Genomic DNA, 22,307 nt, shown 5'->3' on the forward strand with positions numbered 1-22,307 from the left:
TTGTATTAGTTTATGTGACAGACCTTCATGTTCTTCCCTGAGGTTATGAGCTCTCCATAGCCCTGTTGGTGGGAGAAGGCGTAGGCCGAGCGCCGGGAGCTGGTCCTCCGAACCCGTCTCAGGTTCTGCTCCTTAGGACCCAGCTTTCTGCTGGCCTGCTGCAGGCACCGCACCTGAGGAAGGAGGACAACAACAGAGAGTTATTGTGGAAAGTCAGATTCATATAAATAGTTTGTTTAAAACGTTTACATGCTTTGCAAGAAGAACAATTTCCCTAATAGTCATGTTGACATGGACACATCTGAAATCAGGCTACCTGATAGCACTCTGATAAATGCAGAAAATCACCAATCAAAATAAATGCTCTCTCCACAGCGACCATTTTATTTTAGTGACATTTTTGCGAAGCCTATTTGATTCTGAGTTCGGACATACAAAGTTTGTAATGTGAAAACTAATTATAAAAGATGCATACTTTCAGTTTTTTCCGAACTCACTTCACTCGCGTATTAAAAGAGGGAGGTTGAGCTGACAGGTTCTGGAACATGTTCAGATCAAATACACCGCTGGAACGCTGGTTAAGCTGTTTACATGTCCTAATAATTTGAAAGATTGCTCAGACAACCAGAGACAAACAGATGTTTCAATCAGTGCTTAATCATATGCTTACTTCAATTTTGTCCTTATGCCAATTAACCTGTTAGGGCTAGGGGGCAGTATTGACACGGCTGGATAAAAAACATACCCGATTAATCTGGTTACCACTCCTACCCAGTAACTAGAATATGCATATACTTATTACATATGGATAGAAAACACCCTAAAGTTTCTAAAACTGTTTGAATAGTGTCTGTGAGTATAACAGAACTCAAATGGCAGGTCAAAACCTGAGAGATTCCTTTACAGGAAGTGGCCTGTCTGACCATTTCTTGAACTTCTTTTCCATCTCTATCTTTTACTAAGGATCTCTGCTCTAACGTGACACTTCCCACGTCGTCCATAGGCGCTCAGAGCCCGGGAAAAAACAGAATGTCGTCATTCCAGCCCCAGGCTGAAACACATTATCGCCTTTCTCAAGTGGCCGATCAAGGGACTCTGGGCTTAGGCGCGTGACCCGACCGCCCCCGCCTTTGTGATTTTTTCCTCTGTTTGCCGAAAAGGAGATTCCCTGTCGGAATATTATCGCTTTTCTACGAGAAAAATGGCGTAAAAATTGATTTTAAACAGCGGTTGACATGCTTCGAAGTACGGTAATGGAATATTTCGAATTTTATTGTCACGAATTGCGCCATGCGCGCGACACTTCTTTACCATTTCGGATAGTGTCTGGAACGCACGAACAAAACGCCGCTATTCGGATATAACGATGGATTATTTTGGACCAAACCAACATTTGTTATTGAAGTAGCAGTCCTGGGTGTGCATTCTGACGAAGACAACAAAAGGTAATGAAACTTTTATAATAGTAAATATGATTATGGTGAGTGCTAAACTTGCCGGGTGTCTAAATAGCGAGCCCGTGATGCCTGGGCTATGTACTTAGAATATTGCAAAATGTGCTTTCACCAAATAGCTATTTTAAAATCGGACATATCGAGTGCATAGAGGAGGTCTGTATCTATAATTCTTAAAATAATTGTTATGCTTTTTGTGAACGTTTATCGTGAGTAATTTAGTAAAATGTTAGTTCTGAACATCACATGCTAATGTAAAAAGCTGGTTTTTGATATAAATATGAACTTGATTGAACAAAACATGCATGTATTGTATAACATAATGTCCTAGGGTTGTCATCTGATGAAGATCATCAAAGGTGAGTGCTGCATTTAGCTGTCTTCTGGGTTTTGGTGACATTATATGCTGGCTTGAAAAATGGGTGTCTGATTATTTCTGGCTTGGTACTCTGCTGACATAATCTAATGTTTTGCTTTCGTTGTAAAGCCTTTTTGAAATCGGACAGTGTGGTTAGATTAACGAGAGTCTTGTCTTTAAATAGCTGTAAAATAGTCATATGTTTGAGAAATTGAAGTAATAGGATTTTTAAGGTTTTGAAAATCGCGCCACAGGCTGCAAGTGGCTGTTACGTAGGTGGGACGAATTCGTCCCGCCTAGCCCAGAGAGGTTTTAAGATAAGCAGACTGTTGCATAACCTGGCTACTGTCATAATCAATTTAATATTAAATTATTCTTGTGCATGTTTCAGGTGTCAAATGGCTTTGTCTGCTGACTATATGATAGAGAGGAAAGGGGGATACCTAGTCAGTTGTACAACTGAATACATTCAATTGAAATATGTCTTCCACATTCTCTGAATCAGAGAGGTGCGGGGGGAGCTGCCTTAATCGACATCCACGTCTTCAGCGCCCGGGGAACAGTGGGTTAACTGCCTTGCTCGGGGGGCAGAATGACAGATTTGTACCTTGTCAGCTCGGAGATTCGATCCAACAACCTTTCGGTTACCAGGGCAATAAATTGCAATGTCCGTACTGTGAGACGCCTAAGACAGCGCTACAGGGAGACAGGACGGACAGCTGATCGTCCTCGCAGTGGCAGACCACGTGTAACAACACCTGCACAGGATCGGTACATCCGAACATCACACCTGCGGGACAGGTACAGGATGGCAACAACTGCCCGAGTTACACCAGGAACACACAATCCCTCCATCAGTGCTCAGACTGTCCGCAATAGGCTGAGAGAGGCTGGACTGAGGGCTTGTAGGCCTGTTGTAAGGCAGGTCCTCACCAGACATCACCGGCAACAACGTCGCCTATGGGCACAAACCCACCATCGCTGGACCAGACAGGACTGGCAAAAAGTGCTCTTCACTGATGAGTCGCGGTTATGTCTCACCAGGGGTGATGGTCGGATTCGCGTTTATCGTCGATGGAATGAGCTTTACACTGAGGCCTGTACTCTGGAGTGGTACTTTTGATTTTGACCCCCCCTTTGTTCAGGGACACATTATTCCATTTCTGTTAGTCACATGTCTGTGGAACTTGTTCAGTTTATGTCTCAGTTGTTGAATCTTGTTATGTTCATACAAATATTTACACATGTTTAGTTTGCTGAAAATAAATGCAGTTCACAGTGAGAGGACGTATCTTTTTTTGCTGAGTTTACTTACGTAATTGCGATATTTCTGTTTTTCATTTTCAATAAGTTAGCTAAAATGTAAAAAAACAAACATGTTTTTACTTTGTCATTATGGGGTATTGAGTGTAGATGGGTGAGAGAAAAAACATGTAATACATTTTTAATTCAGGCTGTAACACAACAAGATGTGGAATAAGTCAAGGGGTATGAATACTTTTCTGAAGGTATCGTATGTCTCATTGAAATTGAGAAGAAGAAGAACTACTTCAATGATTTTGATTTCTTCTCTTTTCATTGGTTTAGTGTGATGTTTCCTCCTGTTCCTAGTGGTTACAGCGTCTGTCAATCAAGTTCCCTTTACCTTGTCCGTCAGAGTGGGGTAAAGGTCTGTCTTCAGAAAGCGGACTGCCAACCCTGGCATGACACACGCCACTGTGGTCAGCATTATAACCAGCCACACACTCTTCTGAGTCAGGCAGTTACGGGCTGTGCCTGGAAAAACCACAACAAAAATACCCTCTGACTGAAAAAATGCTCTGCATATTTGTACAATTTCATCTATTATTATTGTACTCAAGACTTAAAACTGAATTACACTAGGTTAATGTATTACACTACGTTACTGAATTACACTAGGTTACTGTAAAGCACTGATGTGAAAACTGCTTTATAAATACATGTGATTGATTGATTGACTTACCAATGAAAGGAAAATGGTTGGGGAATATGCTGAAGAGGCCGTCACTGTGCATAGCGAATAGAATGGCAAAGTAGACAGCCAGGCTACCCCACACAAATACGTGATTCACAGCTGTCCAATAGTAGGTGTCCAGTCCAATCTGTAACCGAACAAAACAACTACATGTTCATATCACATATCAGTAAACAGTGACATGTTCATATCTTGTACATCAGTAAGTTACATTTGAGTTAGTTAGTTAGTTTATAATACAGTGTTTGAGAATAACCATTCTGTCACTTCCTGACCATAGTAAGATGTTATTTTCTATGGTAGAGTAGGTTAGGGCGTGACAGGGGGGTGTTTTGTGTTTTTTTTTTCTCTATCTATGTTTAGTTCTAGTTTTCTATTTCTATGTGTTTTTTTGGGGGGGGATGATCTCCAATTGGAGGCAGCTGGTCCTCGTTGTCTCTAATTGGAGATCATATTTAAGTAGGGGTTTTTCTTCCTGGGTTTTTGTGGGTTATTATATTTTGACTAGTGTTTGTTTCTGTCTGCGTCACGGTTTGTTGTTTTTGTCATATTCAGTTATTTATGTTTTGCAAAGTTTCACGGATTAAATAAAATGTGGAACTACAACCACGCTGCACTTTGGTCCCGTCTCTACGACAGCCGAGACACATTCACCTGGCCATCTCCCACTAACAGAGCCTGGAGGCATTTTCTTATTTTTCTTCTGATTAATCATTTATACCTTTGCCATAGCAACCAAGGCACGAGGTATCAAAACAAAAACTAAACACAAACCCAGGAAGGATTGAACAAGAAACCTACCGTACTCACCTGAACACCTAACATACTGTAGATGTGAGCTGGATACAGCGCAGAAAATGTAAATAAAACCATGCCTACAGACATAACAGGCTTGTATTTGTATTTATTATGGATCTCTTTTAGTTCCTGCCAAGGCAGCAGCTACTCTTCCTGGGGTTTATTATGGATCCCCATTAGTTCCTGCCGAGGCAGCAGCTACTCTTCCTGAGGTTTATTATGGATCCCCATTAGTTCCTGCCAAGGCAGCAGCTACTCTTCCTGGGGTTTATTATGGATCCCCATTAGTTCCTGCCGAGGCAGCAGCTACTCTTCCTGAGGTTTATTATGGATCCCCATTAGTTCCTGCCGAGGCAGCAGCTACTCTTCCTGGGGTTTATTATGGATCTCTTTTAGTTCCTGCCAAGGCAGCAGCTACTCTTCCTGGGGTTTATTATGGATCCCCATTAGTTCCTGCCGAGGCAGCAGCTACTCTTCCTGAGGTTTATTATGGATCCCCATTAGTTCCTGCCAAGGCAGCAGCTACTCTTCCTGGGGTTTATTATGGATCCCCATTAGTTCCTGCCGAGGCAGCAGCTACTCTTCCTGAGGTTTATTATGGATCCCCATTAGTTCCTGCCGAGGCAGCAGCTACTCTTCCTGGGGTTTATTATGGATCTCTTTTAGTTCCTGCCAAGGCAGCAGCTACTCTTCCTGGGGTTTATTATGGATCCCCATTAGTTCCTGCCGAGGCAGCAGCTACTCTTCCTGAGGTTTATTATGGATCCCCAATAGTTCCTGCCAAGGCAGCAGCTACTCTTCCTGGGGTTTATTATGGATCCCCATTAGTTCCTGCCAAGGCAGCAGCTACTCTTCCTGGGGTTTATTATGGATCCCCATTAGTTCCTGTCAAGGCAGCAGTTACTCTTCCTGTGGTTTATTATGTATCCCCATTAGTTCCTGCCAAGGCAGCAGCTACTCTTCCTGGGGTTTATTATGGATCCCCATTAGTTCCTGCCAAGGCAGCAGCTACTCTTCCTGGGGTTTATTATGGATCCCCATTAGATCCTGCCAAGGCAGCAGTTACTCTTCCTGGGGTTTATTATGGATCCCTATTAGTTCCTGCCAAGGCAGCAGCTACTCTTCCTGGGGTTTATTATGGATCCCCATTAGTTCCTGCCAAGGCAGCAGCTACTCTTCCTGGGGTTTATTATGGATCCCCATTAGTTCCTGCCAAGGCAGCAGCTACTCTTCCTGGGGTTTATTATGGATCCCCATTAGTTCCTGCCAAGGCAGCAATTACTCTTCCTGGGGTTTATTATGGAGCCCTATTAGTTCCTGCCAATGCAGCAGCTACTCTTCCTGGGGTTTATTATGGATCCCCATTAGTTCCTGCCAAGGCAGCAGCTACTCTTCCTGGGGTTTATTATGGATCCCCATTAGTTCCTGCCAAGGCAGCAGCTACTCTTCCTGGGGTCCAGCAAAATTAAGGAGGCTAACATTAAGGAGGCTAACATCACAATACATTCACAACAGATTTCACAACATTAAATGTGTGCCCTCAGGCCACTACTCTACTACCACATATCTATAACACAAAATCCACGTGTACACCTGTGTATAGTGCATATCAAATAAAAATAAAATTGTGTTAGTCACATGCGCCGAATACAAGAGGTGTAGTAGACCTTACAGTGAAATGCTTACTTACAATCCGCTAACCAACAATGCAGTTTAAAAAATACGAATAAGAAATAAAAGGAACAATTAAAAGGAACTAGGAAGTAATTAAAGAGCAGCAGTAAAATAACAATAGCGAGACTATATACAGGGGGTACCGGTACAGAGTCAATGTGGAGGCTATATACAGGGGGTACCGGTACAGAGTCAATGTGGAGGCTATATACAGGGGGTACCGGTACAGAGCCAATGTGGAGGCTATATACAGGGGGTACCGGTACAGAGTCAATGTGGAGACTATATACAGGGGGTACCGGTACAGAGTCAATGTGGAGGCTATATACAGGGGGTACCGGTACAGAGTCAATGTGGAGGCTATATACAGGGGTACCGGTACAGAGTCAATGTGGAGGCTATATACAGGGGGTACCGGTACAGAGTCAATGTGGAGGCTATATACAGGGGGTACCGGTACAGAGTCAATGTGGAGGCTATATACAGGGGGTACCGGTACAGAGTCAATGTGGAGGCTATATACAGGGGGTACCGGTACAGAGTCAATGTGGAGGCTATATACAGGGGGTACCGGTACAGAGTCAATGTGGAGGCTATATACAGGGGGTACTGGTACAGAGTCAATGTGGAGGCTATATACAGGGGGTACCGGTACAGAGTCAATGTGGAGGCTATATACAGGGGGTACCGGTACAGAGTCAATGTGGAGGCTATATACAGGGGGTACCGGTACAGAGTCAATGTGGAGGCTATATACAGGGGGTACCGGTACAGAGTCAATGTGGAGGCTATATACAGGGTTTACCGGTACAGAGTCAATGTGGAGGCTATATACAGGAGGTACCGGTACAGAGTCAATGTGGAGGCTATATACAGGGGGTACCGGTACAGAGTCAATGTGGAGGCTATATACAGGGGGTACCGGTACAGAGTCAATGTGGAGGCTATATACAGGGGGTACCGGTACAGAGTCAATGTGGAGGCTATATACAGGGGGTACCGGTACAATGTGGAGACTATATACAGGGGGTACCGGTACAAAGTCAATGTGCGGGGGCAGAGAGAAATGTTGTCGTGTGTGTGTATGCATGTGTCTATGTGTGTGTCTCTTCACAGTCCCCGTTGTTCCATAAGGTGTATATTTATCTGTTTTTTACATCTAATTTTACTGCTTGCATCAGATACTCGATGTGGAATAGAGTTCCATGTAGTCATGGCTCTATGTAGTACTGTGTGCCTTCCATAGTCTGTTCTGGACTTGGGGCTTGTGAAAAGACCTCTGGTGGCATGTCTTGTGGGGTATGCATGGGTGTCTTAGCTGTGTGCCAGTAGTTCAAACAGACAGCTCGGTGCATTCAATATCTCAATACCTCTCACAAATACAAGTAGTGATGAAGTCAATCTCTCCTCCACTTTGAGCTAGGAGAGATTGACATTCATATTATTAATGTTAGCTCTCTGTGTACATCCAAGAGCCAGCCGTGCTGCCCTATTCTGAGCCAGTTGGCAACTGACCACACGACAAAACTAGGGCCTGTCGGACCTGCCTTGTTGATAGTGTTGTTATGAAGTTAGAGCAGCGTTTTATTATGGACAGACTTCTCCCCATCTTAGCTACTGTTGTATCAGTATGTTTTGACCATGACAGGTTACTCCAAGCAGTTTAGTCTCCTCAACTCAATTTCCACATTATTCATTACAAGATTTAGTTGAGGTTTAGGGTTTAGTGAATGATTTGTCCCAAATACAATGCTTTTAGTTTTTGAAATATTTAGGTCTAACTTATTCCTTGCCACCCACTCTGAAACTAACTGCAGCTCTTTAAGTGTTGCTGTCATTTCAGTCGCTGTGGTAGCTGACATGTATTGTGTTGCGTAATCGGCATACATAGACACACTGGCTTTCCTCAAAGCATGTCGGTAGTAAAGATTGGAAAAAGTAAGGGGCCTAGACAGCTGCCCTGGGGAATTCTTGATTCTACCTGGATTTTGTTGGAGAGGTTTACATTAAAGAACACAACACATTTTTTCCCAAAAGTTTACTAAGGGTTGGTAACAGGCCGATTGGTCGGCTATTTGAGCCATTAAAGGGGGCTTTACTTTTCTTAGGTAGCGGAATGACTTTTGCTTCCCTCCAGGCCTGAGGGCACACACTGTCCTGTGGGCTTAAATTGAAGATATGGCAAATGGGAGTGGCTCTATCGTCCGCTATTATCCTCAGTAATTTTCCATCCACGTGTCAGATCCCTGTGTCATTGTTAATAGACAACAATAATTTTTTCACCTCTTTCACACTTACTTTACGGGATTCAAAATTACAATGCTTCCCTTTCATAATTTGGTCAGATATACTTGGATGTGTAGTGTCAGCGTTTGTTGCTGGCATATCATCCCTAAGTTTGCTAATCTTGCCAATTAAAAAAAAATCATGAAAGTAGTTGGCAATATCAGTGGGTTTTGTGATGAATGAGCCATCTGACTATGTCTCTTACCTGAACGCTCACCACTATGACCAAGGATGTTGATATGATGACGGCGAAAGCCTGCTGGTCTGAGATGTGTGATCCGTCGTCCCTGACGACGAGGCAGAAGGCTCCGTAGGGGATGAAGAAGAGGAGGAAGGAGGTACCCATCCCCTGCAGCGTACACAGGAAGAACTGTCTTTTATTGAACAGGAGGTTGAGCTGTCCTGGACGGTACAGGCTAGGGTAGCGGTGGCTGTTGGCTTCGTTCACATCCTGGGGATGAAAAGAGTTGTGATGAGAGGTGTGTGTGTTTGTGTACGCTGGACTACATTGTCTGGTTTCCCGGATACAGATTTAGCTTAAGTCCTGGACTAATAAGCACTTTAATGGACTTTCACCATTGGGTAGGCTTTTTAGTTCAGAACTAGGCTTAACCTGTGTCCTGGTCAGTTTACCGGCTCTAAATGATATTGAGTTAGAGTTTGGGTGAGGATAAGGATAGTAATTAAGGTTTAGGTGGGGTAGAGGTAGTTAGAAGTTTAGAGTCCCTAAGGATATTTTGTTAGGACACAGGAAAAATGGGATCTAAAAACATTACATATTCACCTGTATGACTTGGCAGAATCTTGAAAAGAAAAAAAAAAACGAAAAAAAGAAAGTAAGTAAGTAAAGGAAAGTGAAAGATGGCTCGGAGGGTTGCCATTGTATGAAGTTTATACCAGTTCTTACCTGATCGAAAAGCCCCATGGCCAGAACTGGCAGGGATGTGTAGACTATATTGAAGAGAGTGATAAACCACTGGTCATAAACCGTCTAAGAACAGAAGAAGGAATAAAGTGAAGAAAAAAAAATGTATACAAAATGTTTACAAATATGAAACGTTGATGTACTTATAATGGTGCTCCAATGCAATAGCATTTGTATCTGATTATTGTTTTTTATTTTCAAGAGACTTTGAACAAAGAAAACTACCCTAAGTACATATCGTTCCTACGTTTCCCCAAAAAATACAAAAATACAAAAATAAATAATATATATACGCTGCTCAAAAAAATAAAGGGAACACTTAAACAACACAATGTAACTCCAAGTTAATCACACTTCTGTGAAATCAAACTGTCCACTTAGGAAGCAACACTGATTGACAATAAATTTCACATGCTGTTGTGCAAATGGAATAGACAACAAGAGGAAATTATAGGCAATTAGCAAGACACCCCCAATAACGGAGTGGTTCTGCAGGTGGTGACCAAAGACCACTTCTCAGTTCCTATGCTTCCTGGCTGATGTTTTGGTCACTTTTGAATGCTGGCGGTGCTTTCACTCTAGTGGTAGCATGAGACGGAGTCTACAACCCACACAAGTGGCTCAGGTAGTGCAGCTCATCCAGGATGGCACATCAATGCGAGCTGTGGCAAGAAGGTTTGCTGTGTCTGTCAGCGTAGTGTCCAGAGCATGGAGGTGCTACCAGGAGACAGGCCAGTACATCAGGAGATGTGGAGGAGGCCGTAGGAGGGCAACAACTCAGCAGCAGGACCGCTACCTCCGCCTTTGTGCAAGGAAGAGCAGGAGGAGCACTGCCAGAGCCCTGCAAAATGACCTCCAGCAAGCCACAAATGTGCATGTGTCTGCTCAAATGGTCAGAAACAGACTCCATGAGGGTAGTATTAGGGCCCGACGTCCACAGGTGGGGGTTGTGCTTACAGCCCAACACCGTGCAGGACGTTTGGCATTTGCCAGAGAACACCAAGATTGGCAAATTCGCCACTGGCGCCCTGTGCTCTTCACAGATGAAAGCAGGTTCATACTGAGCACGTGACAGACGTGACAGAGTCTGGAGACGCCGTGGAGAACGTTCTGCTGCCTGCAACATCCTCCAGCATGACCGGTTTGGCGGTGGGTCAGTCATGGTGTGGGGTGGCATTTCTTTGGGGGGCCGCACAGCCCTCCATGTGCTCGCCAGAGGTAGCCTGACTGCCATTAAGTACCGAGATGAGATCCTCAGACCCCTTGTGAGACCATATGCTGGTGCGGTTGGCCCTGGGTTCCTCCTAATGCAAGACAATGCTAGACCTCATGTGGCTGGAGTGTGTCAGCAGTTCCTGCAAGAGGAAGGCATTGATGCTATGGACTGGCCCACCCGTTCCCCAGACCTGAATCCAATTGAGCACATCTGGGACATCATGTCTTGCTCCATCCACCAACGCCACGTTGCACCACAGACTGTCCAGGAGTTGGCGGATGCTTTAGTCCAGGTCTGGGAGGAGATCTCTCAGGAGACCATCCGCCACCTCATCAGGAGCATGCCCAGGCGTTGTAGGGAGGTCATACAGGCACGTGGAGGCCACACACACTACTGAGCCTCCTTTTGACTTGTTTTAAGGACATTACATCAAAGTTGGATCAGCCTGTAGTGTGGTTTTCCACTTTAATTTTGAGTGTGACTCCAAATCCAGACCTCCATGGGTTGATAAATTGGATTTCCATTGATTATTTTTGTGTGATTTTGTTGTCAGCACATTCAACTATGTAAAGAAAAAAGTATTTAATAAGATTATTTCATTCATTCAGATCTAGGATGTGTTATTTTAGTGTTCCCTTTATTTTTTTGAGCAGTATACATATATATAGTCACTTTTAATTACCTGAGCTGAGAAACCACAGAAGAAGCCGAACCAGAAGTGCACCAGGGTGAAGGCAAAGTTCTTGTAGAAGAAGTAGAACAGGAAGTTGCACATGCGGAAATAGGACCAGCGGCCGTGGACCAGCAGGAGACGCTGCAGATAGCGGAACTGGGCAAAGGAGTAGTCGGAGGCTAGCACAGCCTGCATGCCCTCCTGACCTGATATACCTACACCTATATGAGCAGCTGGACAGAGAGAGAGAGAGAGAGAGAGAGAGAGAGAGAGACCCTACATGAAATTATAAAATATACAGACAACAAATTCCAATTGGCTAAACTTAAACTCTTTAACATCATCCTCAGCTCTGGCAATTTCCCCAATATTTGGAACCAAGGACTGATAACCCCAATCCACAAAAGTGGAGACAAATTAGACCCCAATAACTACCATGGGATATGCGTAAACAGCAACCTTGGGGAAATCCTCTGCATTATCATTAACAGCAGACTTGTACATTTCCTCAGTGAAAACAATGTACTGAGCAAATGTCATATTGGATTTTTACAAAATTATCGTACGACAGACCACGTATTCACCCTGCACATCCTAATTGACAAACAAACAAATCAGAACAAAGGCAAAGTCTTCTCATGCTTTGCTGACTTCAAAAAAGCTTTTGACTCAATTTGGCATGAGGGTCTGCTATACAAATTGATGGAAAGTGGTGTTGGTGGAAAAGCATACGACATTATAAAATCCAAGTACACAAACAACAAAAATTGGCAAAAACAGAGGGCCGTGGGTTGTGACAGGGATGCAGCTTAAGCCCCACCCTCTTCAACATATATATCAACAAATTGTCAAGGGCACATGAACAGTCTGCAGCACCCGGCCTCACCCTACTAGAATCTGAAGTCAAATGTCTACTGTTTGCTGATGATCTGGTGCTTCTGTCCCCAACCAAGGAGGACCTACAGCAGCACCCAGATCTTCTGCACAGATTCTGTCAGACCAGAGCCCTGACAGTAAATTTCAGTAAGACCAAAATAATGGAGTTCCAAAAAAAGGTCCAGTCACCAGGACAACAAATACAAATTCCATCTAGACACCGTTGCCCTAGAACACACAAAAAACTATACATACCTCAGCTTAAACATCAGCGCCACAGGTAACTTCCACAAAGCTGTGAACGATCTGAGAGACAAGGTAAGAAGGGCCTTCTATGCCATCAAAAGGAACATAAAATTTGACATACCAATTAGGATCTGGCTAAAAATACTTGAATCAGTTATAGAACCCATTGCCCTTTATGGTTGTGAGGTCTGGGGTCCGCTCACCATCCAAGAATTCACCAAATGGAACAAACACCGAATTGAGACTCTGCATGGAGAATTCTGCAAAAATATCCTACGGGTACAATGTAAAACACCAAATAATGCATGCAGAGCAGAATTAGGTCGAAACCCGCTAATTATCAAAATCCAGAAAAGAGCTGTTCAATTCTACAACCACCTAAAAGAAAGCGATTCCTAAGCCTTCCATAACAAAGCCATCACCTACAGAGAGATGAACCTGGCTTCTTCTAAGCAAGCTGGTCCTGGGGCTCTGTTCACAAACACAAACAGACAGAGCCCCAGGACAGCAACACAATTAGACCCAACCAAATCATGAGAAAACAAAAAGATAATTCATTGACATATTGAATGCTATTTGGCCCTAAACAGAGAGTACACAGTGGCAGAATACCTGACCACTGTGACTGACCCAAACTTAAGGAAAGATTTGACTATGTACAGACTCAGTGAGCATAGCCTTGCTATTGAGAAAGGCTGCCGTAGGTAGACCTGGCTCTCAAAAGAAGACAGGCTATGTGCAACACTGCCCACAACATGAGGTGGAAACTGAGATGCACTTCCTAACCTCCTGCCAAAACGATGACCATATTAGAGACACATATTTCCCTCAGATTACACAGATACACAAAGAATTTGAAAAAACAAATCCAATTTTGATAAACTCCCATATCTACTGGGTAAAATACCACAGTGTGCAATCACAGCAGCAAAATGTGTGACCTGTTGCCACAAGAAAAGGGCAACCAGTGAAGAACAAACATAATTGTAAATACAACCCATATTTATGTTTATTTATTTTCCCTTTTGTACTTTAACTATTTGCACATCATTACAACACTGTACATAGATGTAATATGATATATGAAATGTCTCTATTATTTTGTAACTTGTGTTAGTGTAATATTTACTGTTCACTTTTGATTGTTTATTTCACTTTTGTTTATCCATTTTACTTGCTTTGGCAATGTAAACATAGGTTTCCCATGACAATAAATCCCCTTGAATTGAGATATAGAGATACAACACTGCCCCTTTAATTAAGATATACGCTTCTTACCTGACTTGCTTTTCAAAGACGGCTTGAAATGTAGCCAACACGTTTTGTTCTCTTGTAGGAAGCAGAAACTCCCCATTGCTGTCCTATATTTATCTATAACTGGGCTAATAACTCGCTAACTAGCAAAGAATACCAACAAATGTGTGCGCTCTGAACTGATCTGAAAAGCGTATTCCCTCGGGGGTGATTGAAAGACTGCTCTTGGGTTACACCACCAATAGAATTCTACTCTGTTGCACTCTGGCTCTGCCTACAACAAAATCATGATTTGTTTTGGATTGTTGTATTGAAAAGGGGAGTGATATAATGTTGATTCAATCACAGAAAAAAACGTTTATATAGTGCAAACTAATGGGGCGAACTCAGTGAAGTTGAATCTCTTGCGTCTCTACACCTCATGGTATTTCATTTCGCAGCGGTCATGGAGGGGGTGCGCGGCCGAGCAGGCGCGCAGTTTACATGTACATTTTTATCAACTAGAAACTTGTCATCTCTAATATGGATGTCCCTAAGATGAAGCACATTGAATTTGTATTGATATCTCAAATAACAATGAAACTATTAGCAACTCATTCTTTGCATACTGAACCCTACTGGTCAAAATCCTCTTCTCCTCATGAAACATACATCAGATTCACACCAGATTTTGTATTTAGACTCATGATTGAACATAAAGGAAGATAGTTCCTAAATGATAGAGTGCATGCTTTGTTTTCCAACTGATCTTGTGTCCTTCCTGTCATCCTGTGAACCCCGTTCATTGCTGCTCATATCTGCTGCTGACTGAGCAACACCGTGAGCTGAATATAACGTAACCTATGTATTACTCTTGATCATGCTGACGTCATTGGCTCCGTCTCCTATGGCCAGAGTCACAGCCATTTTGTTCGTCTTGACCAGCTCCACCACCTGGGCCTTCTGCATGGGAGTCACCCTACAGCAGATCACTGTCTTACACAGACAGGCTGTCTCCAGAAAGACCTTCTCCAGCTCAGGCTCCAGGGCATGGGCCTAAAGGGGGTTTAATAGGAGAGGAGATAAAGAGATACATTTATTATAATATTTTATTGTGCATTTTGGTTAGAATTAAAATGATCTTGTGTCTTTTCTCTGCAACACCGCCAGAGAAACAGACACATTAGGCCTATTAAACCCTGCAATGTTAAACACCACAGAACTGGTTAACATCCCAGCCCTCTTGCAGAGCAGAGCCAGGATGTGGCAAACAGTGTGGGTTCAGTGTGTACCCGAGTACAAGAGTGTGAGACAAGTCAGGTCTAGGAGCAAAGCAGTGGAGGATCTGTCTGCTGATAAATGAATTGCCCAGCATTGGAACAATAAAGATTTTACGAATCCGAAGCTGAGTCACAGCTCTAGGACTAGGAGCAGTGATGCTGTAATAATGTGAGACTCTGTCTACTGATGAGAATCCTGGTCGGTCGGTCGGTCGGTCGGTCGGTCGGTCGGTCGGTCTGTCTGTCTGTCTGTCTGTCTGTCTGTCTGTCTGTCTGTCTGTCTGTCTGTCTGTCTGTCTGTCTGTCTGTCTGTCTGTCTGTCTGTCTGTCTGTCTGTCTGTCTGTCTGTCTGTCTGTCTGTCTGTCTGTCTGTCTGTCTGTCTGTGTCTGTCTGTGTCTGTCTGTCTTAATGACAGCCTCTCTCACAGAGCTGGGAGACTCCTTAATCACCAGCAGTCTGCTCATTAGAGACTAAGCAGACTCAGCAGACGCCACAGGAACAGAGATATTAAACGGTCCATACCAGATAGACACACAACCCACATTCAACAGGGATGAAAATATAGTCCAGGCATCTAGGTTTGGTAAGCTATTTCACTGTATGTAGAGAAACAAAGGAGGAATCCTCCTTACCAGACTGTGTCCATTGATGATTAAGGCATACTCTGCTATGATGGTTTCTTCAAATACAGAATCCTCTGAGAACTCATCTGTCTTCTCCACATCTACAGTACTGCTGACTCTGCCCAGGCCTAGGATGTGCTCCTTTGCACTCCTAAAGACAAGAGTGAAGGGAGGAGGGGGGGGGTCGACGACAACACATTAACAGATGTCATTGGGGGACACATTTGCTTGTTATGACTGTGAGATGTGGCTGTCTCTGTTAGCTACCATATGACGATTGCACTAACTGTAGTCTCTCTGGATAAGAGAGTTTGCTAAATGACAAAAATTTCAATTTTAATGTCCAAATATAGAAATAGAAGGACACTACAATGAATGTTCATGATCTCTCTTTTCCTCTCACTCAGATAAAAAAAAAAAAACAACAGCTGGCTGGTTGGCTGGCTGGCTGGCTGGCTGGCTGGCTGGTTGGCTGGCTGGCTGGCTGGTTGGCTGGTTGGTTGGCTGGCTGGCTGGCTGGCTGGCTGGTTGGCTGGCTGGCTGGTTGGCTGGCTGGCTGGCTGGTTGGCTGGCTGGTTGGCTGGCTGGCTGGCTGGCTGGCTGGCTGGCTGGTTGGTTGGCTGGCTGGCTGGCTGGCTGGCTGGTTGGTTGGCTGGCTGGCTGGCTGGTTTGCTGGCTGGCTGGCTGGTTGGTTGGCTGGCTGGCTGGCTGGCTGGTTGGCTGGCTGGCTGGCTGGCTGGTTGGCTGGCTGGTTGGCTGGCTGGCTGGCTGGCTGGCTGGTTGGCTGGCTGGCTGGCTGGTTGGCTGGCTGGCTGGTTGGCTGGCTGGCTGGCTGGCTGGCTGGTTGGCTGGCTGGTTGGCTGGCTGGCTGGCTGGCTGGCTGGTTGGCTGGCTGGCTGGCTGGCTGGTTGGCTGGTTGGCTGGCTGGCAGGCTGGCATGGTGATTGCTTCCCTTTGGGATCAATTGTTGGGAGAATAACAAGTTCTTAGTCCAACTAAAGAGGAAGGAGGAATCAGAATCCCCTGGAGGACCTTGTCACGTGACCTAGTCAGCGCGAGTCAGCGAGCCAGCGAGTCAGCGACGAGCCAGCGACGAGCCTGCGAGCCAGCGAGTCAGCGAGCCAGCGACGAGCCAGTGAGCCAGCGAGCCAGCGAGCCAGCGAGCCAGCGCTCACTTTAACTCTCAAAAAAACCTGCTGAGGGAGCAGGTTCGCCTTTTAACATGCAGGTCAATCATTCAAATGTATTTTTATTTTACATTTCTTTATAAAATCCCCCCCCCCCCTTATCAGTTGTCACAAAGTGCTTTACAGAAACTCAGCCTGAAACTCTAGAAAGCCTGCAATAACAGATGATTGATTACCTACAGGTATAGTCATGACTGAGAGTCTGTTTCAATGACCCTGAGGCCTAACCTGAGTTGCTGCTGCACCTCTAAGACAGAATGTCCGGATATTATAAACACTTCGTTCATATCGTCTCTCAGCATGTTGCAAGAGTAGCCGATGTTCATCGCTGTCTCTGCAAACGCACAGAATAGGTCACGTTACCTCCAATTTTATGTACAGTATTGTCAATGTATCATCATTCTTGCAAGCTCTTTCCCAACAATACAGCAATCTATATCAGTAGTACTCAAAAGTAATGTCTTTGTATAGGGAGTAAACTCGACGGTTTAAAAAACATCGGTCCATCTCTTCATTTGGCGCTTACCTAACTTATCCCCAGTGAGAACCCAGATCTTGATGCTGGCCAGGGTCAAACAGGCGATTGTTTCAGGAACCCCCTCTTGTAGTTTGTCTTCTACTGCTGTGGCTCCAAGAAGCTTGAGAGAGAGAGAGAGAGAGAGGGAGGGAGAGAGAGAGAGAGAGAGAGAGAGAGAGGGAGGGAAAACAAACAACCAGTGGAAGCCCTGAGAACACACCCACAAAACGCAGCGGTTTGAAGACCGGGTCAGCCACGGTGCAGCGTCCCTGGAGCAGCTGAAGGGTTAAAGTGCCTTGATCAAGGGGCATAACGGCAGGGCATCTAGGATACTGTTGCCTCTAGTCAGTCTAAAGGTCAGTCTTACATCAACCCTCTATCTCCTCATAGAGAGCAGCCAGTCCATCCTCTCTGTTCTTTATAGGTCAGTCTATAAATCAGTCTATATATCAGTCTAGAAGTCAGTCTAGAAGTCAGTCTATATATCAGTCTATAGGTCACCCTATATATCAGTCTAGAAGTCAGTCTATAGGTCAGTCTATAGGACAGTCTATAGGACAGTCTATAGGTCAGTCTATAGGTCAGTCTATATCTCAGTCTATAGGTCAGTCTATAGGTCAGTCTATAGGACAGTCTATAGGACAGTCTATAGGACAGTCTATATATCAGTCTATATCTCAGTCTATATCTCAGTCTATAGGTCAATCTATAGGTCAGTCTATAGGTCAGTCTATGGGTCAGTCTACTACAGGTAAGTCTATAGGTCAGTCTATATATCAGTCTATATATCAATCTATATATCAGTCTATAGGTCAGTCTATAGGTCAGTCTATATATCAGTCTATATATCAGTCTATAGGTCAGTCTATAGGTCAGTCTATATATCAGTCTATAGGTCAGTCTATAGGTCAGTCTATAGGTCAGTCTATATATCAGTCTATATATCAGTCTATAGGTAAGTCTATAGGTCAGTCTATATATCAGTCTATAGGTCAGTCTATATATCAGTCTATATATCAGTCTATAGGTCAGTCTATAGGTCAGTCTATATATCAGTCTATATATCAGTCTATATATCAGTCTGTAGGTCAGTCTGTAGGTCAGTCTATAGGTCAGTCTCTTACCATCAGACCTGTCTCTATTTCCTCGTAGAGATCAGCCAGTCCCTCCTCTCTGTTCTCTATCACAGTGCTGGCATACAGAAGCTTCTTCATCCATTCCTCTAATACATTCTCATCTAGGTCTTTGTAGGCCAGGGCCAGTGTTCGCAAGCCTTCACCGGCAAACTCCTGCAACAAACATAATTCAGATTATAGAATAATTCAAGGATTTTGCATTGAGATTAAGCAAATTGGTTAGGGCTATTTTTTAAATGCATTTAGTTATATACGTTTTTATGCTGCTAGGTTGTTGAATCTGATCAGAGAAATGTCCTAATCATTCATTTTAAACAATTTTTATTTAACCTTTTATTTAACTAGGTAAGTCAGTTAAGAACAAATTCTTATTTACAATGATAGTCTACCCCGGCCAAACCCGGACGACGCTGGGTCAATTGTGCGCCACCCTATGGGACTCCCAATCACAGCCGGATGTGATGTAGCCTGGATTTGAACCAGGTACTGTAGTGTCGCCTCTTGCACTGAGATGCAGTGTCTTAGACCGCTGCACCACTCGGGACCAGATGCTTTAGTATTAGCTATATAAAATAGTTTATTATTATAATAATAATAATAATAATAATAATAATAATAATAACAGTATTATTATAATAGTATTATTAGTAGTAGTATTATTATTATGATTAATATATAAATATATATATATTTATATACAGTAGGTTATATATTATTGTCTCTCATGTTGATGCTTCATGCAATATGTTGCGTGGGCTTTTTGTGAGTGGCTGTGAGGCTGCTTGTTGTGAGTGACTGTGAGGCTGCTTGTTGTGAGTGACTGAGGCTGCTTGTTGTGAGTGACTGTGAGGCTGCGTGTTGTGAGTGACTGTGAGGCTGCTTGTTGTGAGTGACTGTGAGGCTGCTTGTTGTGAGTGGCTGTGAGGCTGCTTGTTGTGAGTGGCTGTGAGGCTGCTTGTTGTGAGTGACTGTGAGGCTGCGTGTTGTGAGTGACTGTGAGGCTGCTTGTTGTGAGTGACTGTGAGGCTGCTTGTTGTGAGTGACTGTGAGGCTGCTTGTTGTGAGTGGCTGTGAGGCTGCTTGTTGTGAGTGACTGTGAGGCTGCTTGTTGTGAGTGACTGTGAGGCTGCTTGTTGTGAGTGACTGTGAGGCTGCTTGTTGTGAGTGACTGTGAGGCTGCTTGTTGTGAGTGACTGTGAGGCTGCTTGTTGTGAGTGACTGTGAGGCTGCTTGTTGTGAGTGACTGTGAGGCTGCTTGTTGTGAGTGACTGTGAGGCTGCTGTATGTAGTATATAGACCTACGTAAAGATGCTCTGAGGTAGTGTTCATGAGAACATGGTTGGACGGGTCCAGTCTGTCGAAGATGATGGTGTCAGCTCCTTTACAGTACAGCTTGATGTGGCCTGCTGGGTTCCTCACTGGAAGACAGTAGAAACGGAAGCAGACAAATAGCTGAGTCATTACACCTTGAAGAGACTTTGAAAGTATTTTCAGTGACCAATGAGTCAGTGGATTGAAAGCTATTGATCAAAGACCTCATTGACAGTGAACACCTAATGATGTCAAGATGCCGGACAAGAACAGAACAGCATGCAGTCTAAAGCTTGAAACAATTCATACTAACACTGCTATGTGTATGTTTACAGAATATTCAAAAATATGAAGTCCTCATTGACTGTACTGTATCTTATACTTCCAACTTTACGATAACTTAACCTTTTGCTTTGCTACACAACACATTTTTGGAGACAGCAAAACAAGATCTTTGCTTTTTAAAGGTGAAGACCTAACCAATGACACTCATTCTCTTGCGCACGTTGTTGAAGTCGAGGATAGCCAGGAGCTGGTAGTTGACGGCTGTCCCCATCTCGTACAGCGTGACAGTCTCCGGGGTTCTGGAACGAAACACAAAGCCAAAGTTCCGTGCGGCCGTGACCAGCGCTCCCTCGTCAGGCGACTGGGCCTGGTACACCAGATCCCCTACATGGAGCAGAGAAGAAGAAGAAGAGGAAGAAGAAGAAGAAGAAGAAGAAGAAGAGGAACAAGAGGAACAAGAAGAAGAAGAAGAGGAATAAGAGGAACAAGAGGAATATGTTTGAGGAAGAAGAAGAGGAGCAAGAGGAAGAAGAAGAAGAAGAAGAGGAAGAGGAACAAGAGGAATATGTTTGAGGAAGAAGAAGAGGAGCAAGAGGAAGAAGAAGAAGAAGAAGAGGAAGAGGAACAAGAGGAAGAAGAGGAATATGTTTGAGGAAGAAGAAGAGGAAGATGTTTTTTGTTAGACTGATTTGTTAGGCTGCACTATCCACATGAGGAGTTGCAGGGAGTTGTGAGTCAACATATAATTAATTGATCAGTATTATCTAGACAGATTTCCCAGCAGACAAAACTGGTTGAATTGACGTCATTATAGCCAACTTCGCCCGCTAGGTTACAAGACAAGACTCATGTTTATACCTTAGCATGGCTCTAAGTCATATCCTTCAGACTAGTGTACAGCAGTCCACTTTACCGTCACTCAGAAGTCTACTTTACCTTCGCTCAGAAGTCCACTTTACCGTCACTCAGAAGTCTACTTTACCTTCACTCAGAAGTCTACTTTACCTTCGCTCAGAAGTCTACTTTACCTTCGCTCAGAAGTCTACTTTACCTTCGCTCAGAAGTCTACTTTACCTTCGCTCAGAAGTCTACTTTACCTTCGCTCAGAAGTCCACTTTACCTTCGCTCAGAAGTCCACTTTACCGTCACTCAGAAGTCTACTTTACCTTCGCTCAGAAGTCCACTTTACCGTCACTCAGAAGTCTACTTTACCTTCACTCAGAAGTCTACTTTACCTTCGCTCAGAAGTCTACTTTACCTTCACTCAGAAGTCTACTTTACCTTCGCTCAGAAGTCTACTTTACCTTCGCTCAGAAGTCTACTTTACCTTCGCTCAGAAGTCTACTTTACCTTCGCTCAGAAGTCTACTTTACCTTCACTCAGAAGTCTACTTTACCTTCGCTCAGAAGTCTACTTCACCTTCGCTCAGAAGTCTACTTTACCTTCGCTCAGAAGTCTACTTTTCCTTCACTCCGAAGTCTACTTCACCTTCGCTCAGAAGTGTACTATACCTTCACTCAGCTGTTAACTTTATCTTCACCCTAAGACATGACAGTGTAACAGCGGTCCAGCAATCTGAAGAACACCAGTAGTGATGTTACTACTGGACACATGCCTAAAGTCTCTATACATTCTAAAGAACTCCTGCACTGAGGTTACAGCTGTACAGTATCTATACATTACCTGTCCTATTTATGATCTATACATCACCTGTCATATACATTACCTGTCCTATTTATTATCTATACATTACCTGTCCTATTTATGATCTATACATCACCTGTCATATACATTACCTGTCCTATTTATGATCTATACACTACCTGTCATATACATTACCTGTCCTATTTATTATCTATACATTGCCTGTCCTATTTATTATCTATACATTACCTGTCCTATTTATTATCTATACATTACCTGTCCTATACCCCACATGTCCTATTTATTTTCTATACATAGTCTGTCCTATTTATTATCTATACATTACCTGTCCTATACATTACCTGTCCTATTTATTATCTATACATTACCTGTCCTATTTATTATCTATACATTACCTGTCCTATACATTATTTATGCATTACCTGTCCTGTTTATTATCTATACATTACATGTAATATATATTACCTGTCCTATTCATTATCTATACATTACCTGTCCTATACAGTACCTGTCCTATTTATTATCTATGCATTACCTGTCCTATTTATTATCTATACATTACCTGTC

The 22,307-nt window shown here is 43.6% G+C and overlaps 1 protein-coding gene across 3 annotated transcripts in view; it reads right to left on the reverse strand.

The window, feature by feature from the left end:
* Positions 1 to 22,307, reverse strand: part of atp8b4 (ATPase phospholipid transporting 8B4) — a 56,715-nt gene that overhangs the window by 3,429 nt on the left and 30,979 nt on the right. For all 3 annotated transcript variants that reach the window (XM_045688637.2, XM_045688633.2, XM_045688635.2), the window contains 13 exons: positions 20,271 to 20,459; positions 19,782 to 19,897; positions 18,468 to 18,632; positions 17,353 to 17,464; positions 17,055 to 17,160; positions 15,649 to 15,790; positions 14,608 to 14,791; positions 11,390 to 11,613; positions 9,474 to 9,557; positions 8,772 to 9,017; positions 3,797 to 3,935; positions 3,458 to 3,588; positions 24 to 173 (listed from right to left, as the gene is read on the reverse strand). In XM_045688637.2, coding sequence (XP_045544593.1) covers positions 24 to 173; positions 3,458 to 3,588; positions 3,797 to 3,935; positions 8,772 to 9,017; positions 9,474 to 9,557; positions 11,390 to 11,613; positions 14,608 to 14,791; positions 15,649 to 15,790; positions 17,055 to 17,160; positions 17,353 to 17,464; positions 18,468 to 18,632; positions 19,782 to 19,897; positions 20,271 to 20,459 — 1,988 coding nt within the window. The remainder of the gene's footprint in view (positions 1 to 23; positions 174 to 3,457; positions 3,589 to 3,796; positions 3,936 to 8,771; positions 9,018 to 9,473; positions 9,558 to 11,389; positions 11,614 to 14,607; positions 14,792 to 15,648; positions 15,791 to 17,054; positions 17,161 to 17,352; positions 17,465 to 18,467; positions 18,633 to 19,781; positions 19,898 to 20,270; positions 20,460 to 22,307) is intronic.

This window comes from Salmo salar, chromosome 10, assembly GCF_965601325.2.
Source record: "Salmo salar chromosome 10, fSalSal1, whole genome shotgun sequence".
Taxonomy (NCBI): Eukaryota; Metazoa; Chordata; class Actinopteri; order Salmoniformes; family Salmonidae; genus Salmo; species Salmo salar.